General features: G+C 51.9%; 2 protein-coding genes, 1 long non-coding RNA gene and 4 other non-coding genes across 18 annotated transcripts; 1 reads left to right on the forward strand and 6 right to left on the reverse strand.

The window, feature by feature from the left end:
* Window positions 1-710: 710 nt before the first annotated feature.
* On the reverse strand, window positions 711-4,734 carry Rpl13a (ribosomal protein L13a). Of its 3 annotated transcripts, none has more exons than XM_071604915.1 (8): window positions 4,564-4,734; window positions 2,688-2,760; window positions 2,359-2,424; window positions 2,139-2,240; window positions 1,856-1,941; window positions 1,622-1,681; window positions 1,148-1,270; window positions 711-1,004 (listed from the first exon to the last, which is right to left on the reverse strand). In XM_071604915.1, the coding sequence occupies exons 1-8, from the start codon at window positions 4,717-4,719 to the stop codon at window positions 918-920; spliced, it is 753 nt and encodes a 250-aa protein (XP_071461016.1). In that variant the 5' UTR covers window positions 4,720-4,734; the 3' UTR covers window positions 711-917. The 3 variants fall into 3 exon arrangements, with proteins under 3 accessions (XP_071461016.1, XP_027776083.1, XP_027776084.1); XM_027920282.2 differs by having other exon boundaries at window positions 4,589-4,618; XM_027920283.2 differs by lacking the exon at window positions 4,564-4,734 and adding an exon at window positions 4,352-4,371.
* On the reverse strand, window positions 1,467-1,552 carry LOC114079305 (small nucleolar RNA SNORD35). The gene has a single exon (XR_003580460.1). It is a non-coding gene; the product is annotated as a small nucleolar RNA SNORD35 (small nucleolar RNA).
* Window positions 1,747-1,816, reverse strand: LOC114079313 (small nucleolar RNA SNORD34). The gene has a single exon (XR_003580468.1). It is a non-coding gene; the product is annotated as a small nucleolar RNA SNORD34 (small nucleolar RNA).
* On the reverse strand, window positions 2,015-2,099 carry LOC114079311 (small nucleolar RNA Z195/SNORD33/SNORD32 family). Its single transcript, XR_003580466.1, has one exon. It is a non-coding gene; the product is annotated as a small nucleolar RNA Z195/SNORD33/SNORD32 family (small nucleolar RNA).
* LOC114079312 (small nucleolar RNA Z195/SNORD33/SNORD32 family) lies at window positions 2,563-2,646 on the reverse strand. Its single transcript, XR_003580467.1, has one exon. It is a non-coding gene; the product is annotated as a small nucleolar RNA Z195/SNORD33/SNORD32 family (small nucleolar RNA).
* LOC117794546 (uncharacterized) lies at window positions 2,837-3,386 on the forward strand. The gene is made up of 2 exons (XR_004618444.2): window positions 2,837-3,040; window positions 3,145-3,386. It is a non-coding gene; the product is annotated as an uncharacterized lncRNA (long non-coding RNA).
* Window positions 4,735-5,620: 886 nt separating the features above from the next.
* Window positions 5,621-14,644, reverse strand: Flt3lg (fms related receptor tyrosine kinase 3 ligand). Of its 10 annotated transcripts, none has more exons than XM_027920375.3 (9): window positions 14,149-14,644; window positions 12,931-12,997; window positions 12,406-12,516; window positions 12,166-12,219; window positions 11,659-11,802; window positions 11,128-11,266; window positions 8,498-8,681; window positions 8,343-8,411; window positions 5,621-7,297 (listed from the first exon to the last, which is right to left on the reverse strand). In XM_027920375.3, the coding sequence occupies exons 1-9, from the start codon at window positions 14,157-14,159 to the stop codon at window positions 7,120-7,122; spliced, it is 957 nt and encodes a 318-aa protein (XP_027776176.2). In that variant the 5' UTR covers window positions 14,160-14,644; the 3' UTR covers window positions 5,621-7,119. The 10 variants fall into 10 exon arrangements, with proteins under 10 accessions (XP_027776176.2, XP_027776178.2, XP_027776179.2 ...); XM_027920377.2 differs by lacking the exon at window positions 14,149-14,644 and adding an exon at window positions 13,316-13,390; XM_027920378.2 differs by lacking the exon at window positions 14,149-14,644 and adding an exon at window positions 13,291-13,309.
* Between the last annotated feature and the right edge of the window lie 2,084 nt (window positions 14,645-16,728).

A 16,728-nucleotide genomic window follows, 5' to 3' on the forward strand; every position in this document is an offset into this window, starting at 1 on the left:
GTCCGGTGGCAAAGCGCTCGCCTGGCATGGTGGGGCCCTGGTTTCAACTCCCAACATCGAAGTTGTGGGTGCTGGTGACTGTTGAAATGGGTAAAGGGGTACCCAGGCAGGCCCTGACCTGTGAAGGGCTTGTCCCCAAAGTGTTCCCCAACCCCAATGCCCTCAGGGGTTCACACTGGCAGAGCCAACACGTCTATTCTTAGGTGTCAGATGAGACCTAACGTGCTTATTTAATAACCAGTTCACTTGCTGTGGTGCTTTGACCCCTGGAGTCAGGCAGTAGGGGGCGTTGTGGCAATCAAATACTTTGCAGTTGAGCTGGAAAGGGACAGCTTCAGGTTATTAGGACACTGCAGGCTGTCCCAGGAGGAAACTTAGGTTTTTGTGTAAAGTGTGGCCTGCGTGAAACCTCTTAAAGCCCTGTTTTTGCTGAGGGCCAACCTCCACAGTGGACATATGCAAAGACGCCACGTTTCTTCAAAAATAATTTATTTGCTTTTGATCACAAAACAGAGGTAAGGAAAGGGGCAGTGCATTTTCCAGTCTTTGCACCTCTAAAACGTGGCCCACTTCAGCAGGTACTCTCCCGTTTTTTCAGCTACAGAGTATAGGATGGCCACATGGTTAAGACAGGTGGGTGCCCCTGTAGCCAAGGAGACCCCCCCTTTAGTGTTCCAGCTCATTTTTAAAAAAAAAAAAAATACTGCAAGTAACTGGTAGTTCTTTTTTTTAAATTCATGAATAAGCAGGTCATAAATTCTGACCATACAACTCTTGAGAAACCTCCCGAAACAGAAGCAGAGACTAAGACTAGGCCCTTCTCTGTGTCAGCTTTCCAGGGTCCCCCATATCCCAGGGTGGCGATGGAGGAAGGGCAGGCCAGGCCACACATTAGGCATAAACAGTCTTTATTGGGCTCAGACCAGGAGTCCATTGGTTCTGAGGACCTCTGTGAACTTGTTAATTTTCTTCTCCACATTCTTTTCTGCCTGTTTTCGTAGCCTCTGTGGGGTAAAGACACACAATGTTTTTAGGAGCTGGTTCTCCACCTCAGGCTGGGATGTAGGCAGACCTTCTAGGGCAAGACCTCGCCAGCCTGGCCCACCCACAAGCACCGTCCCCTCTCCAGGGCAACCCCTGCCCTCACCATAAGCTGTTTTTTCTTCCGGTAATGGATCTTGGCTTTCTCCTTTCTCTTCTCCTCCAGGGTGGCTGTCACTGCCTGGTACTTCCAGCCGACCTCATGAGCCAGGCGGCCCAGGTAGGCAAACTAGAGGGGCAGAGAAAGTTTTTAAGGACATAGAGACATGGGAGTCCTCTTAACCTAAAGAGCCTGGACTGAGGCTATGGTGGTCACAAGGGGAGTAACTGTCCTAGAGGATCATGGGAAGGGAATAATAATTCAGTCCCCAGCAAGCCCACATGAAAAGGCAACACACACACACATCCCATGTAAAGGCTCCCTGCTCCTGGCATCAGCTAAGCCTTTAGCGTTCTCGGCACTGCACACAGTGGCATCCGCAGACCATCGTGAGAAAAAACATCATTTGCCAGTCTTGAACCTCAGGTTCACCCCAGGAGACCCTAAAACCAAGTTAGAGCTGTCCAACCTGGAACTCACCTTTCTTGTTGGCTTCAGTCGCACAACCTTCAGGGCAGCAGGAACCACCATCCGCTTTTTCTGTTGGAGGAGAGGGGCTTAAAGACCTAGTGCAAAGACACTAGGAAAAGGAGGCTGGCTGCAGTAGGCGTCTCAGCCAGTTATGTTTTCATGAGGCTCAAACAATGTAGGTAATTGTGTAACATCATGGACGCTGGATGCATGACACTGTGCTGGAGGCTTGGTGTGGCTCACCTTGTCGTAGGGTGGTGGAATCCCATCAAACACCTTGAGGCGGTCCAGGGCAGCCTGGCCTCGCTTGGTCTTGTGGGGCAGCATGCCTATGGCAGAAGGATGCCAGACCTCAGTGGGGCTTAGAGGATGTCCACCCTTTCCCACCAGGGCAGGCATGGGGCGGCCTCAGATGGTAGTGCATGTGGAGTCATCTCATGGTTGGGGAACTCGAACACGAGTGGGAGACGTCCTCATCACTGGCTGCCTGCTGCCACCACCCACAGCCCCAGGAGGCCCAGCTCACCTCGCACTGTCCTCCAGAAGATGCGACTGGGGGCCCGGAAGTGGTACGGGCCACGGGATGGGTTGGTATTCATCCTCTTGCGGAGGAAGGCCAGGTACTTCACTGAGGGAGGGGGAGAATATGAGGCTTGCCTTGTCTATAAGACCTAACAGTTCCCATCCAAATCCTAAAGCTCTAGCAAAAAAACCTTAACCCCTCTATGATCACAGGTTTAACTCACACTTGTTTCTGTAGAAATTTCCAGAAATGTTGATGCCCTCACAGCGCACAACCACCACCTTGCGGCCTAAAGGGAAGGTGAGGCATTCAAGAAGGGGAAGGATTAGGAAGGGCAGAATAAAGGGAGAGGGATCCTCCCTTGCACACAATTGGCAGAGCTGGGTTCATATTAAAATCTGAGCCAGGGAGGGAAGAGTTTGGCTGGCAAGTCTCAGAGCGGTGCATGGGGTTGATCTCACAGTCGTGAGACTCAAACGAAAGATGGTGATTGTTGCTCATCACTGACTTGCAAGTGGAACTAAAGGCAGGGAGGACTGTGAGCAGACTTACCCAGCAGTACCTGTTTGGCCACAATGGCCGCCAGGCGGCCCAGGAGATGGCCTCGGCCATCCAGCACTAGGACCTGTGGAGACAAGGAAGGGATGAGAAAACTGACAGCTTTACTCTCCCACCTCAAGAAACCACTCTTTTCCAGTTCACCTTGCCCCTGGGGGGCTCATCCAGCTCAGACCCAAGACTTGGGTTAGTAGACCAAGGGGAAGCAAAATGTTGATCCAGCATCACCAGGCAGGACAAGACACCAAGGAACTCCCTTCTCCCTTCCTAAGACTGCATTTTGGATTGTCAAAGGATGAGCCAAGATATGACCCAAACCTGGCAACTCCTGTCCTTGGCTCATACAGGTACAAAATTTGTTGTCACCTTTGTCAAACTGCAGGCTTCTAATAACCCAACTCTTCTTAATGTAAAATGTAGTTTTTACCATGGACTTTTTTTTTTTTTTTAGTCTGAGACAGTTTCTCATTAGGTTGCCCAGGCTGACTTCAAAACCCTGGGTTCAGCAGTCCTCCTGAGTAGTAGCTGGGTACTACAGGCATGCTACCCCTGAACTTAGCAAGTACTGTCAAAAGCCCTTGCTGGATCTGCATCCCTGGGTCCTCAGCTTCCTCATCAAGAATAGAAGCCTTCAACATTAATAAAGCACACCATAATGTACTAATGTGACAGCATAAAATAATGGTTGTTATACATACTTGTGTAGTTAATGGAAAGCAATGCAGTGTGGCATCAAATCTAAACCTAAGCTAGACTTCCCTACAATGTGACCTTGGCCCCAAATCTACAACTCACCTGAAAAATGAGGCTAGCATCTGTCTCAAGACTATTGCCAATAAATAGGCAAAACCAGTGCACACTGCTATTCACAGGTACTCATTCGCTTGATGATTCTTACCACTTGCCTAGTTCTACCTACCTGGGAATGAGCCCAAATACCACAGACTTACAGGAAGAAATTCACAAGGAAATCCTTTCCAGGGCCATCCTTTTTTTTTTTTAGTTGTAGTTGGATGCAATATCTCCATTTTACTTATTTTTATGTGGTGCTGAGGATGGAACCCAGGGCCCTGCACATGCCAGGACAGTGCTCCACCGCTGAGCCACAACCCCAGCCCCCCCATCCTCTAATTATGCCTCATACATGCTAGGCAAGCGCTCTGCCACTAGACTACAGCCCCAGCCCCAAGGACCACCCTCTTAGGTATATGTTCAGCAGTTCAACATAAGACACAGATCTAAGCTTCTACGGTGTTCCCTGAGGGCCTGGGGGTGATTTGGGGGGCGAAGGTTTGTCCTGTAGTTGTGGAACTGTTAACAGCCCTCTACTTCCAGCAACCCCCAAACAAGGGGGAATAAAGCAATTCCTGAACACTCGGAAGGCGAATTTTCTCAACCTACTGCATAGGGAATTTCGCATTGAAATGCCACAAGCTGTAGGAAACCTTGATCCCGAGTCAGGTTGAAGCAGCTCAGGCCTTGGGGACAACGGCAGTGGCCTCCATTTTGGCCCAGCCTCAGGTTCCCATCGCCCGACATCAGTCAGACCGCCGCGTGTTCCCCATGGCCGGGGTCTGAACAAAGACCTGACGCCAAGGGCTCCCACCCGCTACCCAAGATTAAGACAAGGAAGACGTAACCGTAAAACAAACTCTCACCATCACCCTTCGCCTTGAGAAGGAATAAACTGCCGCCTTTTAGCCACTCCTCGACCTTAAAACAGCCGCGGTTTCTCCTACATCCCTACGGATTACCCTCCCACTAAAACCAGCTCCTTTTTGTTAACTGCTGATCTGAAGCTTCACAGCGTATGTACAAGGGAATACTGGACCCAACTCTGTTCCCGACTGGATCCCACGCGACCCCACACCTCCCCAGCCGCGCAGACACCGAACCTGCCCCTCCGCCATCTTCGGCAGCCGCCTGGGAAAGAAGGAAGGGTTGGCGCAGGGTTTCTTATCCCTTGCCGCAAGGGCGGAGGCAGCAACGCTACACTGGCGGAGCGGAGAAGTTTCCGTCTTCTCATTGGCTAAAGTGTTGTACGCGTGCGCAGAGATGCCCTAGGGGGAAGGCGGGCGGTCTTCTCACTGCCCAATCCGATCTGAACTCGGCGGCCATGCCTGTGAGGGGCTAGAGATCACGTGAGTCGTGAGGCGGTTCTGTCGGGTGGGGCTGTCGGGTCTCGGCAGCCATCTTTTTGAGGGGCTGCTGATCTGCTCCACTCGACTTGTCGCCGTTACTCCATCAGGCGACTGAGGGTTGCAGGGTACGTGATGGCCTGCAGGGGGCAAGCAGATCCGCCTGGGCAGCTCTTAGGCGCTCAGTCTAGGTTAGGGGATGTGGATTTGATGCCTGGTAGGCCTCGTGGTGAGCAGGACCAACTGCTGCACTTATCTGGGCCCCGGCATCCGCCTTTGTGAAACAGGTGGAGGTGGATGATGAAGAAATGACTTCCAGATGCCGGGGCTGCACCAATCTGCTGCGGATCCCAAAGCAGCTTTCCGCTTTCCAGACTCTTGGCCTTTGCTTCTGCCGTCTGTCTTGCTTGGGATGCCCTCCCTGCTCTTCCGCCCACGCTCACTGCAGAATCTGTCTTGTCATGATCCCAGTGCCTTTGGGCTCAAGAGTCCTTTCCTCCAGAGAGCCTCCCCATCTATCCCAGCCTGGGCCAGATGCCTCCTGGGGGATCCCACACTGTCTGTGCTCCCTTCATTCGAGTGTGTGTCATCTTGCCCCGGCTCTGGGGTGCCCTGGGACTCCTCCAAAGACCCGGCGCGCCAGAGCCCTGGGCTGGTTTTGCCTCACATCTGGGTCTTAGAATTGCCCCAAGAGGCTTGAACAGAAACATTGCATTAACTAAACAAGACTCAAGCCCTATGCCGTCCCATTCATAACCCGTCCCAACCACAGACAAGTCCAACCAGAACTGGTAGAAAATAATGATTTATATACAAGTTCATGGGGACAAGGGCTTTATACAGAGGGCTGAGTTCTGGCGTACCCTCCATCCTGAGGGGCAATGGTGCCTAGGAAGGGACCAGTCTGTAGCCGCCTTCCTCTGTGTACTGGGCGTGTGTCCTCTGATAGGTGACTCCTCTTGCTGGGCCTCAGTGTCCTGTGTAAAATGGGATGATAAATATGTCGTCGTCTTGGGTTGTTTGAGGATCCATGGACAGAGGAGAGGGAAAGAAAATACTTAGCTCAAGGCAGGACACAGACTGCCCCAAACAACTCTGTTCCCAGTGAGCAGCAGGCATCTGTCTAAGGACATCACTGTCTAAGAAAAACTCTTGTGCAGTGGTGGAAATGTTCTCCATCCCTGCTGTCCAGCTGGTTAGCCACCAGCCACGTGTGACTACTGAGCACTTCAAATGTGACTATGGGGCAACTCAGGCATTTTTTTTAAATTTCATCCAATTTTTATTAAATTTAAGAAATTAATAATATAGTTATTGAGAGAGTAAGAAAACAAGTGCAAAGTGCAAAGCTCTGCAAGTGCAAAGCTCCTGAATGTTAAATGCAGATCAAGCGGTTCTGATAAAAATGTGTCACTTTGTAGCTCAGTGGTGGACCCTTGCCTTGGGTGTGCAGGCCGTGGGTTCCAGCCCTGCATACATTCTTTTGTGCATACACAAAAGAAAAATGTCATCTGACTTTAGACATGATGTATACACACTGATTTTGAAATATGCAAAAAGAGAGTAAAGTATTTCATTGACTATAGTTTGGATACAACAGGTAAAGTAAAACATAGGGGCTGGGGATGTGGCTCAAGCGGTAGCACGCTTGCCTGGCATGCGTGCGGCCTGGGTTCGATCCTCAGCACCACATACAAAACAAAGATGTTGTGTCCGCCGATAACTAAAAAATAAATATTAAAAAAATTCTCTCTCCCCCTCTCTCACTCTCTCTTTAAAAAAAAAAAGTAAAACATAATATTTAAAGTATTTCAAGGGCTGGGGTTGTGGCTTAGTGGTAGAGTGCTCGCCTAGTGCAGGTGAGGCTCTGGGTTCGATCCTCAGCACCACATAAAAATAAGTAAAAATAAAAGCATTGTGTCCACCTACAACTAAAAAAATATATTTAAAAAAAAGTATTTCAAGTTACCTTTTTTTTGTATGTGTGTGTGTGTTTGTGGTACTGAGGATTCAACCCAGGGGTGTGCTACCTCTGAGTTAGATCCCCAGCCCTTTTATTTTATTTAAAAAATATTTTTAGTTGTAGATGGACATAATACCTTTATTTTATTTATTTTTTTATGCAGTGCTGATGATCAAACCCAGTGCCTCACACATGCTAGGCAAGTGCTGTATCACTGAGCCACAACCCCAGCCCCTTTTATTTTATTTTTGAGACAGGGTCTTGCTAATTGGTTGAGGTTGGTCTCCAATGTTCAATCCTCCTTCAGCCTCCTGAATTGTTGGGATTACAGGCGTGTGCCTCTGTGCTGTCTAAAGTTACCTGCTGCTTTTCCCTTTTTTTTTTTTTTTTTTGACGTGAGGACTAGGGAATTGAAAATCACATGTGGCTTCATTGTATTTCCACTTGGCAGTGTTTCTCTGAGGGCCTTTCCTTGTGTCACTTCACTTAGCCTTGTGACAGTCCTATGATGGAAAGCACTATTTTTAGAGACTCTTTTGTAAGGAAAGGGAACCCAGGTAGACAAGTGAAGGGTGTGGGTTAGATTAGGACAGGCTGAGGGCTGGGGTGAAGCTCCAAGGTGCAGTATTTGTCCAGCATGCTCAAGGTGCTGGGGGTGGGGGGTGGGGGGTGGGGCAGGCAGCCTGGGATCAAATCTTCGTTGTCACTCACAAGCTGTGTGACTTCTGGAAAATTAACTTGTCTTTCTATGCCTTGGTTTCAGCCTGTATGAAGTGGGGCTCATAATAGCACTTCTCAATGAAGTGAGTTAATTTGTAGAGAGGTCCAGCCCCAGGCCTGTGCCAGAGTGATTACTGAGTACAATTTCCCCTAGGTCCCTCTAGGCCTCCCTCCTGCTACCCCTGCCTCCTCTCCCCACACCTGTTTCCAGATTCTCTCCTCCCTCCTCGGTTTCCCTTGGTTGCCTACTGCCCTGGGGCTAGTTGAACTTCCTGAAACACCTGAAGGACTGAGCAAAGGCAGTCCCCCGACCTACAGGGCCACGCCATTCCTGCCCCAGAAGGACACTCGGTCCTGGCATGCAAACTCCAGCACCCAGTATCTCCCGGGGTCCTCATTCCCTCAGGTCCCCCCGAATCACTGTCTCCTCCTGATCTTGCTTCCCCCTCGGTTCCCCACTGGCTACCCCGTCACTGGGCCAGACCTGAGGGCATCTGTGTCCGCTCCTCCACCAAGCTGCTCAGTCCAGTCTTGTGCTTCTTGACCCCCTCCCCTGACTCTCTGCCCCCCCACTCTCCCTCCATCGTTCTGCCCTGAACCCAGGCCTTGGCCTCTCTCTGTGGACCCTTGCTGGCCTCCTCCTTGGCCTCCTGTCTCTTCTTCTACAGGTCCTCCTGGGCCCCTAGGAGTCTTTCAGCACCTAGCACCGGCCCTGCCACTCTTCCACCCACAACCCTCCTGTGGCTCCCAGTACACCCCGACCCCTCCAGTCTAAGTCCAGAGTCCCTGGCCTGGCATCCCGGCCCCACAGCATGATGAAGAACTCACCAAGACGAGGCCCCAGCCGGGTCAGCACTCCACAAGCAGCACACCCTGGGGACTGGAGGCAGGGGGCACCTGTGGGCCCCACAGGGTCAGCCTCATGTGGGCAGGCAGAGCCTCCAGCCCCCCCTTCCCTTCCCATCTCTCTGCGCCCCCCTCACCTGTTCCTCACCTGAGGGGCAGGGCGGCCATTCACCCTTCTCCAGCGTAGGCACAAGAGAGCGGCCAGTGGTGGCAGGGCCACGGGCAGCAGCAGCAGCAGGAACAGCAGGTGGGACTGAGGGGCTGGCAGTGCTGTTGCCCCCAAGGCTCGGGGACTCCTTGGGGGCGGCAGGGTGGAGGAGTCTGGGGAGAGAGGGGACCCGGTGAACGGTGAACGAGGAGAAGGTTGTGTCAGGGAAGGCAGGAGTCCTGCTGGGGCCAGCTGTGGGACCTCAGTGGGCGCCAGCCTCCCCTCCCTGACCGCAGCTGCCTCATCCCCAGGGAAATGAGGACAGATAATCATTGTACTTACCTCACAAGGTTGACACAAAATCATGAGTGCTTAGGCGAGAACCTGGCACTTAGGTTATATTTTATTTCATACTTAAACTCAAATGTTTCCAGTGGTTATGTACCTGTCATCTCCCAGTCCTGAGACCCCACCCCCATCCCCTGCCCCCAGGAAGCAGGAACCTTATCTGGGTTATTTACCACCAGAACCTATAATTTAAGTATGTGAATGAATGGACATTTAGATATTAAAACAGTAACAGAGCTGGGCACAGTGGCACAGGCCTGTAATCCTAGAGACTTAGGAGGCTGGGGCATGAGGACACAAGTTAGAGGCCAGCTTCAGCAACTCAGGGGGACCTTGTCTCAAAAAATAAAAAGGCTGGAGTGTAACTCAGTGGTAGAGCGCTTGCCCAGCATGCACAAAGTGCTGGGTTCAATCCCCCATACTGCAGGTAAATAAATAAACATACAATACATGAACCTATGGTGTCCCTGGGGCTCTGCAAATCTGGCCCTTTTTTCCTCTCTGTGCCTTCAGCTTCCCTCCTACCCACTCAGCTTCAGTCTCACAGGCCTCCCTGATGTCCCCTAAACACAGGCAGATTTCTGCCCCAGGGTCTTTGGCACTGGCTATTCCTTTGTTCCCAACTTCCAGTAACTTCCAACCACAACCCAGCTCAGGATTCTATCATCTTGTTTTAATTTGATGACAGTGAGCTACTTTCTTGTTTATTTGTGTGTTGGGTGTTTATCAACTGTTTCCCGGATTAGTGTGTCAACCCTGAGCTGCAGTTACTTGAGTTGTTTTTGGCAGTAGTGTAGATGAAGCCCAGGGCCATGCACATGCCAGCAAGCGCTGTGCCACCGCCCTACAGCCTGGCCCGATTTATTTATTTATTTGTGTCTTCAGATAGAGTTGCACTGATTTACCCAGGCTGGCCTCAGACCTGCGATCCTCCTGCCTTAGCTTCTGGAGAAGCTGGGATTGCAGCACCTGAATCACTAAATAATTTTTTTTTAAACACTGAATAGAGTTTGGGGGGATATTGCATTAAATAAAAATATTAAATTATTGATATCTTAATAGAATCCTACATTGGGGATGTGGCTCAGTGGTAGAGCACTTCCCTAGCATGTGTGAGGCACTGGGTTTGCTCTTCAGCATCACATAAAAATAAATAAATAAAATTAAGGTATGTGTCCATCTACAATGAAAAATATTTAAAATATATATACATATGTATGTGTCAGAGAGCATAACGACCATGAAGAAGCCAGCCATCTACCAGCCAAAAGAGTCCTGGAGCGGATTTACTCTCACAGGCCCTGGTGACAGCGGATCTTGGACTTCTGGCTTCCAGCACTGGGTCATCTGTGGTTTAAGTCACTCTGTGGGGCTCTGTCACGGCAGCGCTCACAAACTCATATACACACTCAAGTGTGTATAAATAAGTGATAAAATCCGAATAAACTCTGTGGATTGGACCAATGTCAATTTCCTGGTTTTAATTTTGTTCTATTAGTTAATTAACAAGCAAATGTAAACTGGAGAGGCTGGGCATGGAGGGCAGGGGATCGCCTTAATGTCTTTGCAGTTTTTCTATGATTATTCCCAAAGGAAAAAAAGCTTAAAAATAAAACAACTCGGGGGCTGTGTTTGTAGCTCAGTGGTAGAGCGCTTGCCTAGCATATGTGAAGCGCTGGGTTCCATCCTCAGCACCACATAAAAATAATAAATACATAAATAAAACAAAGATTTTTTTAAAATAAATAAAACAACTATTAACTTGCTAAGAAATAAGAAACATTGAGTTGGACATGATGGTGCGTGCCTGTAATCCTAGCAGTTTGGGAGGTTGTGGCAGGAGGATCACGAGTTCCAAGCCAGCCTCAGCAATGGCGAGACACTAAGCAACTCAGTGAGACCCTGTCTCTAAATAAAACACAAAATAGGGCTGGGGATGTGGCTCAGTGGTCGAGTGCCCCTGAGTTCAATCCCCAGTACCAAAAAAAAAAAATTAAAATCCTGAGGAAAAAATGAATCCATCTTTATTTTCCCCCCACATGGCAGCCAGGAATTTAAAACTTAAATAAGTGACTGCCTGTGTCTGTGGACAGGGTTTCTTAGACACACAGGCAGGGACTACAGCTTCCTTCTCAAAGATGGGTAAACTGAAGCAGAAAGGGGAATGAACTTGCTCCAGGTCGTAGCAGTGGAGAGCAAGGGCCCTCTGGGACACACTGAGCAGAAGGGACAGGAGGGTACCAGTGGGCTTCAGGGACTGGGAGCCGTTACCGGGCTGGCACTGCAGCTCCAGGCACCGAGAGAAATTCCGGCGGGTGATCCAGGGCTTCAGAGCCACCAGCTGCTCGAGGGTGTCCTGCAGGAGGTGGGAGATGTTGGTCTGGACGAAGCGAAGGCAGCTGGGGAGGGGCTGGGAGCAGGGGAGGGAGATGTCACGGCCACATGGCCCCAGCATCTCCAGCCAGCCAGCCCAGGGCTTTCCCTGCCGGCAACATCCAGCAATGAACCCAAGGAGGCCTGAATCTCAGAGTTGAGACCCCCAGGCTCCCTGGTGGCAAGGGGACATGACCCCTTAGCTGCCCCTCTCATCAGGGCCTAAGAAACCTGGGCCCAATTGTGGAGCCCTTCACCATCTTCTGGTACCCAGCAGCAGTGTCCCTGGGGACCTCAGGGGAGCAAAGTTCCAGCTCATTCTCCCTTGGGGCTCTGCTGCCAAAAGAACTCCCAGTGAGGCTCCGGAGCTTCACTTGCGGTGCCTGGGAGGCTCCCTCCCCTCATTCATCCCCCGAGCTCAGGGCTGACCTGGAAGGCACATAAGGTGACAAAGTGTATTTCAGTGTTGACGTCCTCCAGGAGGATTTTCATCTGAGACCCGGCCACAGTTTTGAGTTGCTCCATCCAGCGCTGAGCCAGTACCAGCTGCCACAGTGCCTTGCAGAGTTCTTCCTGGGGAGGGACAGGCCATACCCTCAATCTGAGGGAGGAGGCTGGTCCTGGACCCCTGGGTCTGAGGGAGGAGGCTGGTCCTGGACCCCTGGGTCTGAGGGAGGAGGCTGGTCCTGGACCCCTGGGTCTGAGGGGGGAGGCTGGGGCTGGACCCTGGGTCTGAGGGAGGAGGCTGGGCCTGGACCCCTGGGTCTGAGCGAGGGGGCTGGGCCTGGACCCTTGGTCTAAGGGAGGAGGCTGGGCCTGGACCCCTGGGTTTGAGGGAGAGGGAGGCTCTTGGCTCACTAGTCTGGCCCCTGAAGGTTGGTGAATCTTGCATCTGGTCCCCACCTCTGTCCCAGGCCCATCCCACCTATGACTCACGTCCTGCAGGTTGGAGGCCACAGTGACTGGGTAATCGTGAAGCAGGTAGTCAGACTGCAGGAGAAAAGAGGGTTAGGCCTGGCTGAGAGCCGGAGAAACAGAACTATGGAGACTCAGAGATGGAAGGCAGAGACCTGGGGCAAGGGGCAGAGACCAAGGGAGAGAGATGACAGATACCCAGTCACAGAACTTTGAGCTCAAGCAGGGACCCAGGGGAGGGGACCAGCCAGGAAGGCTCACCAGCTTGCGGATGGTGGCTGCAAAAGTAGATGTGATGGGGCTGTGCTTGAAGGAGCAGTCGGGGGTCCCCCGGAGGCCAGGGCTCAGCAGCAGCAGCAGCAGCAGTGAGGACTACGGGGGGGGGGGGCACCGGCCAGTCAGCTCCGCTCCACCTCCCCCACCTCTCTCGCCTGTCCCCTTCTTAGGTCTCATTCCAGATCTTCCCGTCCCCTCTCTCCCCTGCATCTTGTCTGATGTGTCCCCATCTCTCCCCAACATGGCCTACTCCTGTCTCTTGTCCAAAACTGTCCACTTTCATCCATCCTGTCTCATCTCTCGCCTTCTCCACCTCCCTCCACATCTCTCCCCTCCCTACCTCTTTCCCGACCTCTGCCCATCTCCCCACCCCGCCCATGACCTCACACCTTTGCCCATCTCCCCACCTCTGCCACCTACTACACCTGTCCACCTCCCCCAACTCCTCCCCACCTCCCCTTCAGCTCGCCCATCTTGACCTGGTGCCCCCCTCCTCCTAGGTATACGCACAATTGGGCTCCAGGCTGGCGCCAGCACTATCATCTCTGCCGAGAGCCCCTCATGCCTGTGGCCGGGTCTTGGAAGGGACAGAAGAGCTGGTCTCGGACACGCACCCCTCAGCCCCTTTCTCGCCCGCCCCTTCGCCTCCCCGCCCCTCCCTCCTGCCCTTGATGTGGCTAAGTTTCCGCCTCCTACTCCCCCAGGCTTCCTGCGTGAGCCCCAGTTACACTGAAAACTCATCTCCCCTTCCAAGAACCCCGACGTCCGGTCCCCGAAACCCTCCTCAGGTCAGGGACCCGGGAACGGGGTTCCCCATGCCATGCTCCCTCAGCCGCAGGAACGGGGACCCCAGCCCCGCCCCTCGGGGACCTGGAGTCCCATTCTCCTCACGCACTAGGCTTGCCCCAGCTGGGTGTGGAAGGGCTAAGCTGGGTGACAGCCAGAGACCGAAAGTGAAAGGAAATTTTGGGGGGAGACCGCGAGCAGGGGTGGAATCGGGTCGAGGCAGAGGGCGCCCCCTGGTGGTGAAGGTGGCGCCTTCGCCTAGACGGCGTGCATAGCGCCAAGCCCAAGGCACACCAAGCCAGGCGCAGGCCACCCTGAAACCTCCTTTCTCACCCCAAAATCTTCCTCAACGCCCCAAGGCAGATGGCAGTTCCATCCCTCCAGGCTCTCAGGCCCAAAGCCTTGGAGTCCACGCCTCTGCGCCTTTCACTGCATAATGGCAAGCCCATCAACAAATGGATTGGCTACACCTTCAAAATGTAGCCGGAATTCTACCAATTCTCACCACTGCAACTGCCATTATCTGGGTCCTGCTACCACCTCCTGCCTGGGACACCACTCACTAGGCTCCCTGCTTCAGCCCCCTAGACTCTAGTGGCTCTCCAAGCAGTCAAAAGAAGTCCATGCAGACCTGTCAGCTCCCTGTAGCTCCCCTCATTCAGAACAATGGTCCACATGGAACTGCAGGATCTGGTCCCATCTCCCCTCTGACCTCACCTCCTGTCCCTCTCCAACACCAGCCCTCCTTGCTGTGTGCGACGACGTGGGCACACTCCTGCCTTAGACCTTTGCACTGGCTGTTTTGGCCTCACCCCAGACACCTATGTGGCTCAGGTGTTTGCTTAACTCACAGGCAGGGGCTTCCCGACACCCTTTAAAAATCGCACTTCTCCACACACCCCTTTTTGAAACTGCCCCCGTACCCCCAGCATTCCTACTCACCCCCACTTCATACTTGTCACCTTCTAACGCACCATGTGGCTTTCTGATCTTCATTGTTGTTTTCTTCCAGGGGACATGGGCTCCAGGAGGTCCTCAGTAGGTATCTGCTTTACCCCTTCTGAGTTTCTAGAACTCTTTGGCCCTAGCAGCTGCTCCACAGATATTGGCTGAATGATCGCAAAAACTGATCCTGACCTCTTCCCTTCTTCACCATTGCTGAATTATAGAGACTGTGTCTGGCTCTTGCCGCTGGTTCCTGGGAGATAAAACCTTGGAATTTCCCAGGTATTAGGAGTGTCATTGTTATTCATGGTTGCCACCTTGACTCCCTGAGTTTATACTGAGGGAGGCTGGTCTTACTAGAAAGACCAATTATGTGATTAGAGAGCTGGGGATTTGAGCTAGACTTGCGAAACTCTGGGAAGTGTTGGGGACCTGTCTACCAGAGGAAGCCTGGGTAAAAATTTTGGATTTTGGGGGGGCTGGGGTTGTGGCTCAGTGGTAGTGTGCTTGCCTACCATGCATGAGGCACTAGGTTCGATCCCCAGCACCACATAAACGTAAAATAAAGATATTATGCCCATCTAAAACTAAAAAATAAATATTAAAAAAAAATTGAGGCTCTTGTTATTGGTGAGCACAGTACATCAGGAAGGTGATATGCTCTGATTCCCTGGGGGATGAGGGTTTGGAAACGGTACAGCCAGCCCTCAGCGTTCATGTTTTTTTTTTTTTCTTTTTGTTGGTACTTAGAGGCACTCAACCACTGAGCCACATCCCCAGCCCTATTTTGTATTTAAAGACAGGATCTCATTGAGTTGCTTAGCGCCTCACTGTTGCTGAGGCTGGCTTTGAACTCTTGATCCTCCTGCCCCAGCCTCCCAGCCTCCGGGATTACAGGCGTGTGCCACTGCGCCCAGTCTGGTCTGTATTCTTTCTAATGACACTGTGATTGTGAGTGTAGCACTTTCCAGGGTTCTTGAACCTGAAGAGGTCATGAGAGCCCTGGATTTGTAGTCAGTGGGTCAGAAGTACAGGTGGCTTGTGGATGTCTGGGGGAGAGGCTTGTCTAGGACTGAGCCTTACCCTGTGGGGCTGGGGCCCACTCTGAGAACGGAGCACATACCTGGTGCTGTGGTACTACAATGCTGAGTACCCACAGTGCTGCCAGCTCAGTGCTGGGGATGTGGCTGTGCAAGAAAGGTACATTTCTTGCCCTGATGAAGTTGGCAGATTCTGAGTAAGCTAACCCGGAAATGATGATTTCATTGCAGATATATTATGTGCTTTTAAAACGAAGGCACTAGCTGGATGTGGTGGCAAACATTTATAATCCCAGTGAGGAGACTGAGGCAGGAGGATGGCAAGTTTGAGGCCAGCCTCAGCAACTTAGCAAGACACTGTCTCAAAATACAAAGGGCTGGGGATGTAGCTCAGTGGTAGAGCACCCCTGGGTCCAATCCCTAGAATGAATGAATAAGAAGGCCCTGATATGAGCAGCCTTCCCCCATTTCTTCTCTCCAAGGTGCCCAGCTCCTCCCTGGGTGCTCTGGTGCTGACTCGGCCTACGGGCCCAGTGGAACTCAGGCTGGGTCGTGTGGCTTGCTTGGCTGACTGCTGAGAGTGAGAGTGCCAGGCCCCTCTGGGTGGAAGCTGCCCAGGCTGGGAGTGGATAGTGATGGTGAGAGGTGCACTGTAGGGGCCTCTGCGATGACTTCATTGCGTCACCCAAATTTCAGATTGGAAATTTAATCCCCAAATTCATGTTAATGGCATTTAGAGGCGTGACCTTTTCGGGGGATGACTGGGTTATGAGGACATTAATCCATTCACTAATTAATGGAGGACAGGTTACGGAGGAAGTGGCTTTGCTCTGAGAGCGAGCTCTCTAGCAGGCCAGCACCGTCTCGCCACGTCATGTCCTCTGCCTCCTGCTGATGCGGTGAAGATGTCCTCCACAGGTGCAGTTCCTCTCGGCCTCCAGAACCACGAGCCTTTATTCTTTGCAAATTACCAGTCTGGCACATGCCTATAATCCCAGTGACTCTGGAGGCTGAGGCAGGAGGATCACAAGTTGAAAGCCAGCTTCAACAACTTAGGCCCTAAGTAGCTTAGCCAGATCCTGTCTCAAAATAAAAAATAAAAAGGGCTGGAGATGTGGCTTGGTGGTTAAGTACCCCTGGGTTCATTCAGGGATAGCAACAGAGAGTGGAGTAAACCAGCCTCTCAGCCAAGTTCCCTGGCTGACTCCCAGGGCAGAGGGACCCTGCCAATCCTTTTTTTTTTTTTTTTTTTAATATTTTTTTAGTTGTAGTTGGACACAAAATCTTTATTTATTTATTTATTCATATGTGGTGCTGAGGATCGAACCCAGGGTCTTGCACGTGCTAGGCGAGTGCTCTACCGCTGAGCCCCAGCCGCCCCCCCCCCCCCAATCCTTGATGGACAGGCAACATGAGCGAAAGGAGCTCTGTGGCCCTAGAACACACAGTGACTCTCACTGCAGCAAAGCCTGGTCCACCCTGCCCAACAACATTTCTCTTCCCTGCTCTCTTCCTCTCCCTTCTCATGTAGCCCAGG

The sequence above is a fragment of the Marmota flaviventris genome, chromosome 18 (genome assembly GCF_047511675.1).
Source record: "Marmota flaviventris isolate mMarFla1 chromosome 18, mMarFla1.hap1, whole genome shotgun sequence".
NCBI classification, from domain to species: Eukaryota; Metazoa; Chordata; class Mammalia; order Rodentia; family Sciuridae; genus Marmota; species Marmota flaviventris.

Bases quoted from the DNA above. Each gene is read 5' to 3' on its own strand.
- Rpl13a (XM_071604915.1), bottom strand. From the start codon at position 4,719: ATGAGAAGACGGAAACTTCTCCGCTCCGCCAGTGTAGCGTTGCTGCCT. The intron at 2,425-2,687 runs GTAAGTCTGCTC...CCTTCCCTTTAG, and splicing joins GGCCAAACAGGTACTGCTGG to GCCGCAAGGTGGTGGTTGTG. The intron at 2,241-2,358 runs GTGAGTTAAACC...CCCCTCCCTCAG, and splicing joins AAATTTCTACAGAAACAAGT to TGAAGTACCTGGCCTTCCTC.
- Flt3lg (XM_027920373.3), bottom strand. From the start codon at position 13,161: ATGAGTTTTCAGTGTAACTGGGGCTCACGCAGGAAGCCTGGGGGAGTA. The intron at 12,517-12,930 runs GTGCGTATACCT...CCCCCCCCGTAG, and splicing joins CGCCAGCCTGGAGCCCAATT to TCCTCACTGCTGCTGCTGCT. The intron at 12,220-12,405 runs GTGAGCCTTCCT...TTTCTCCTGCAG, and splicing joins CAGCCACCATCCGCAAGCTG to TCTGACTACCTGCTTCACGA.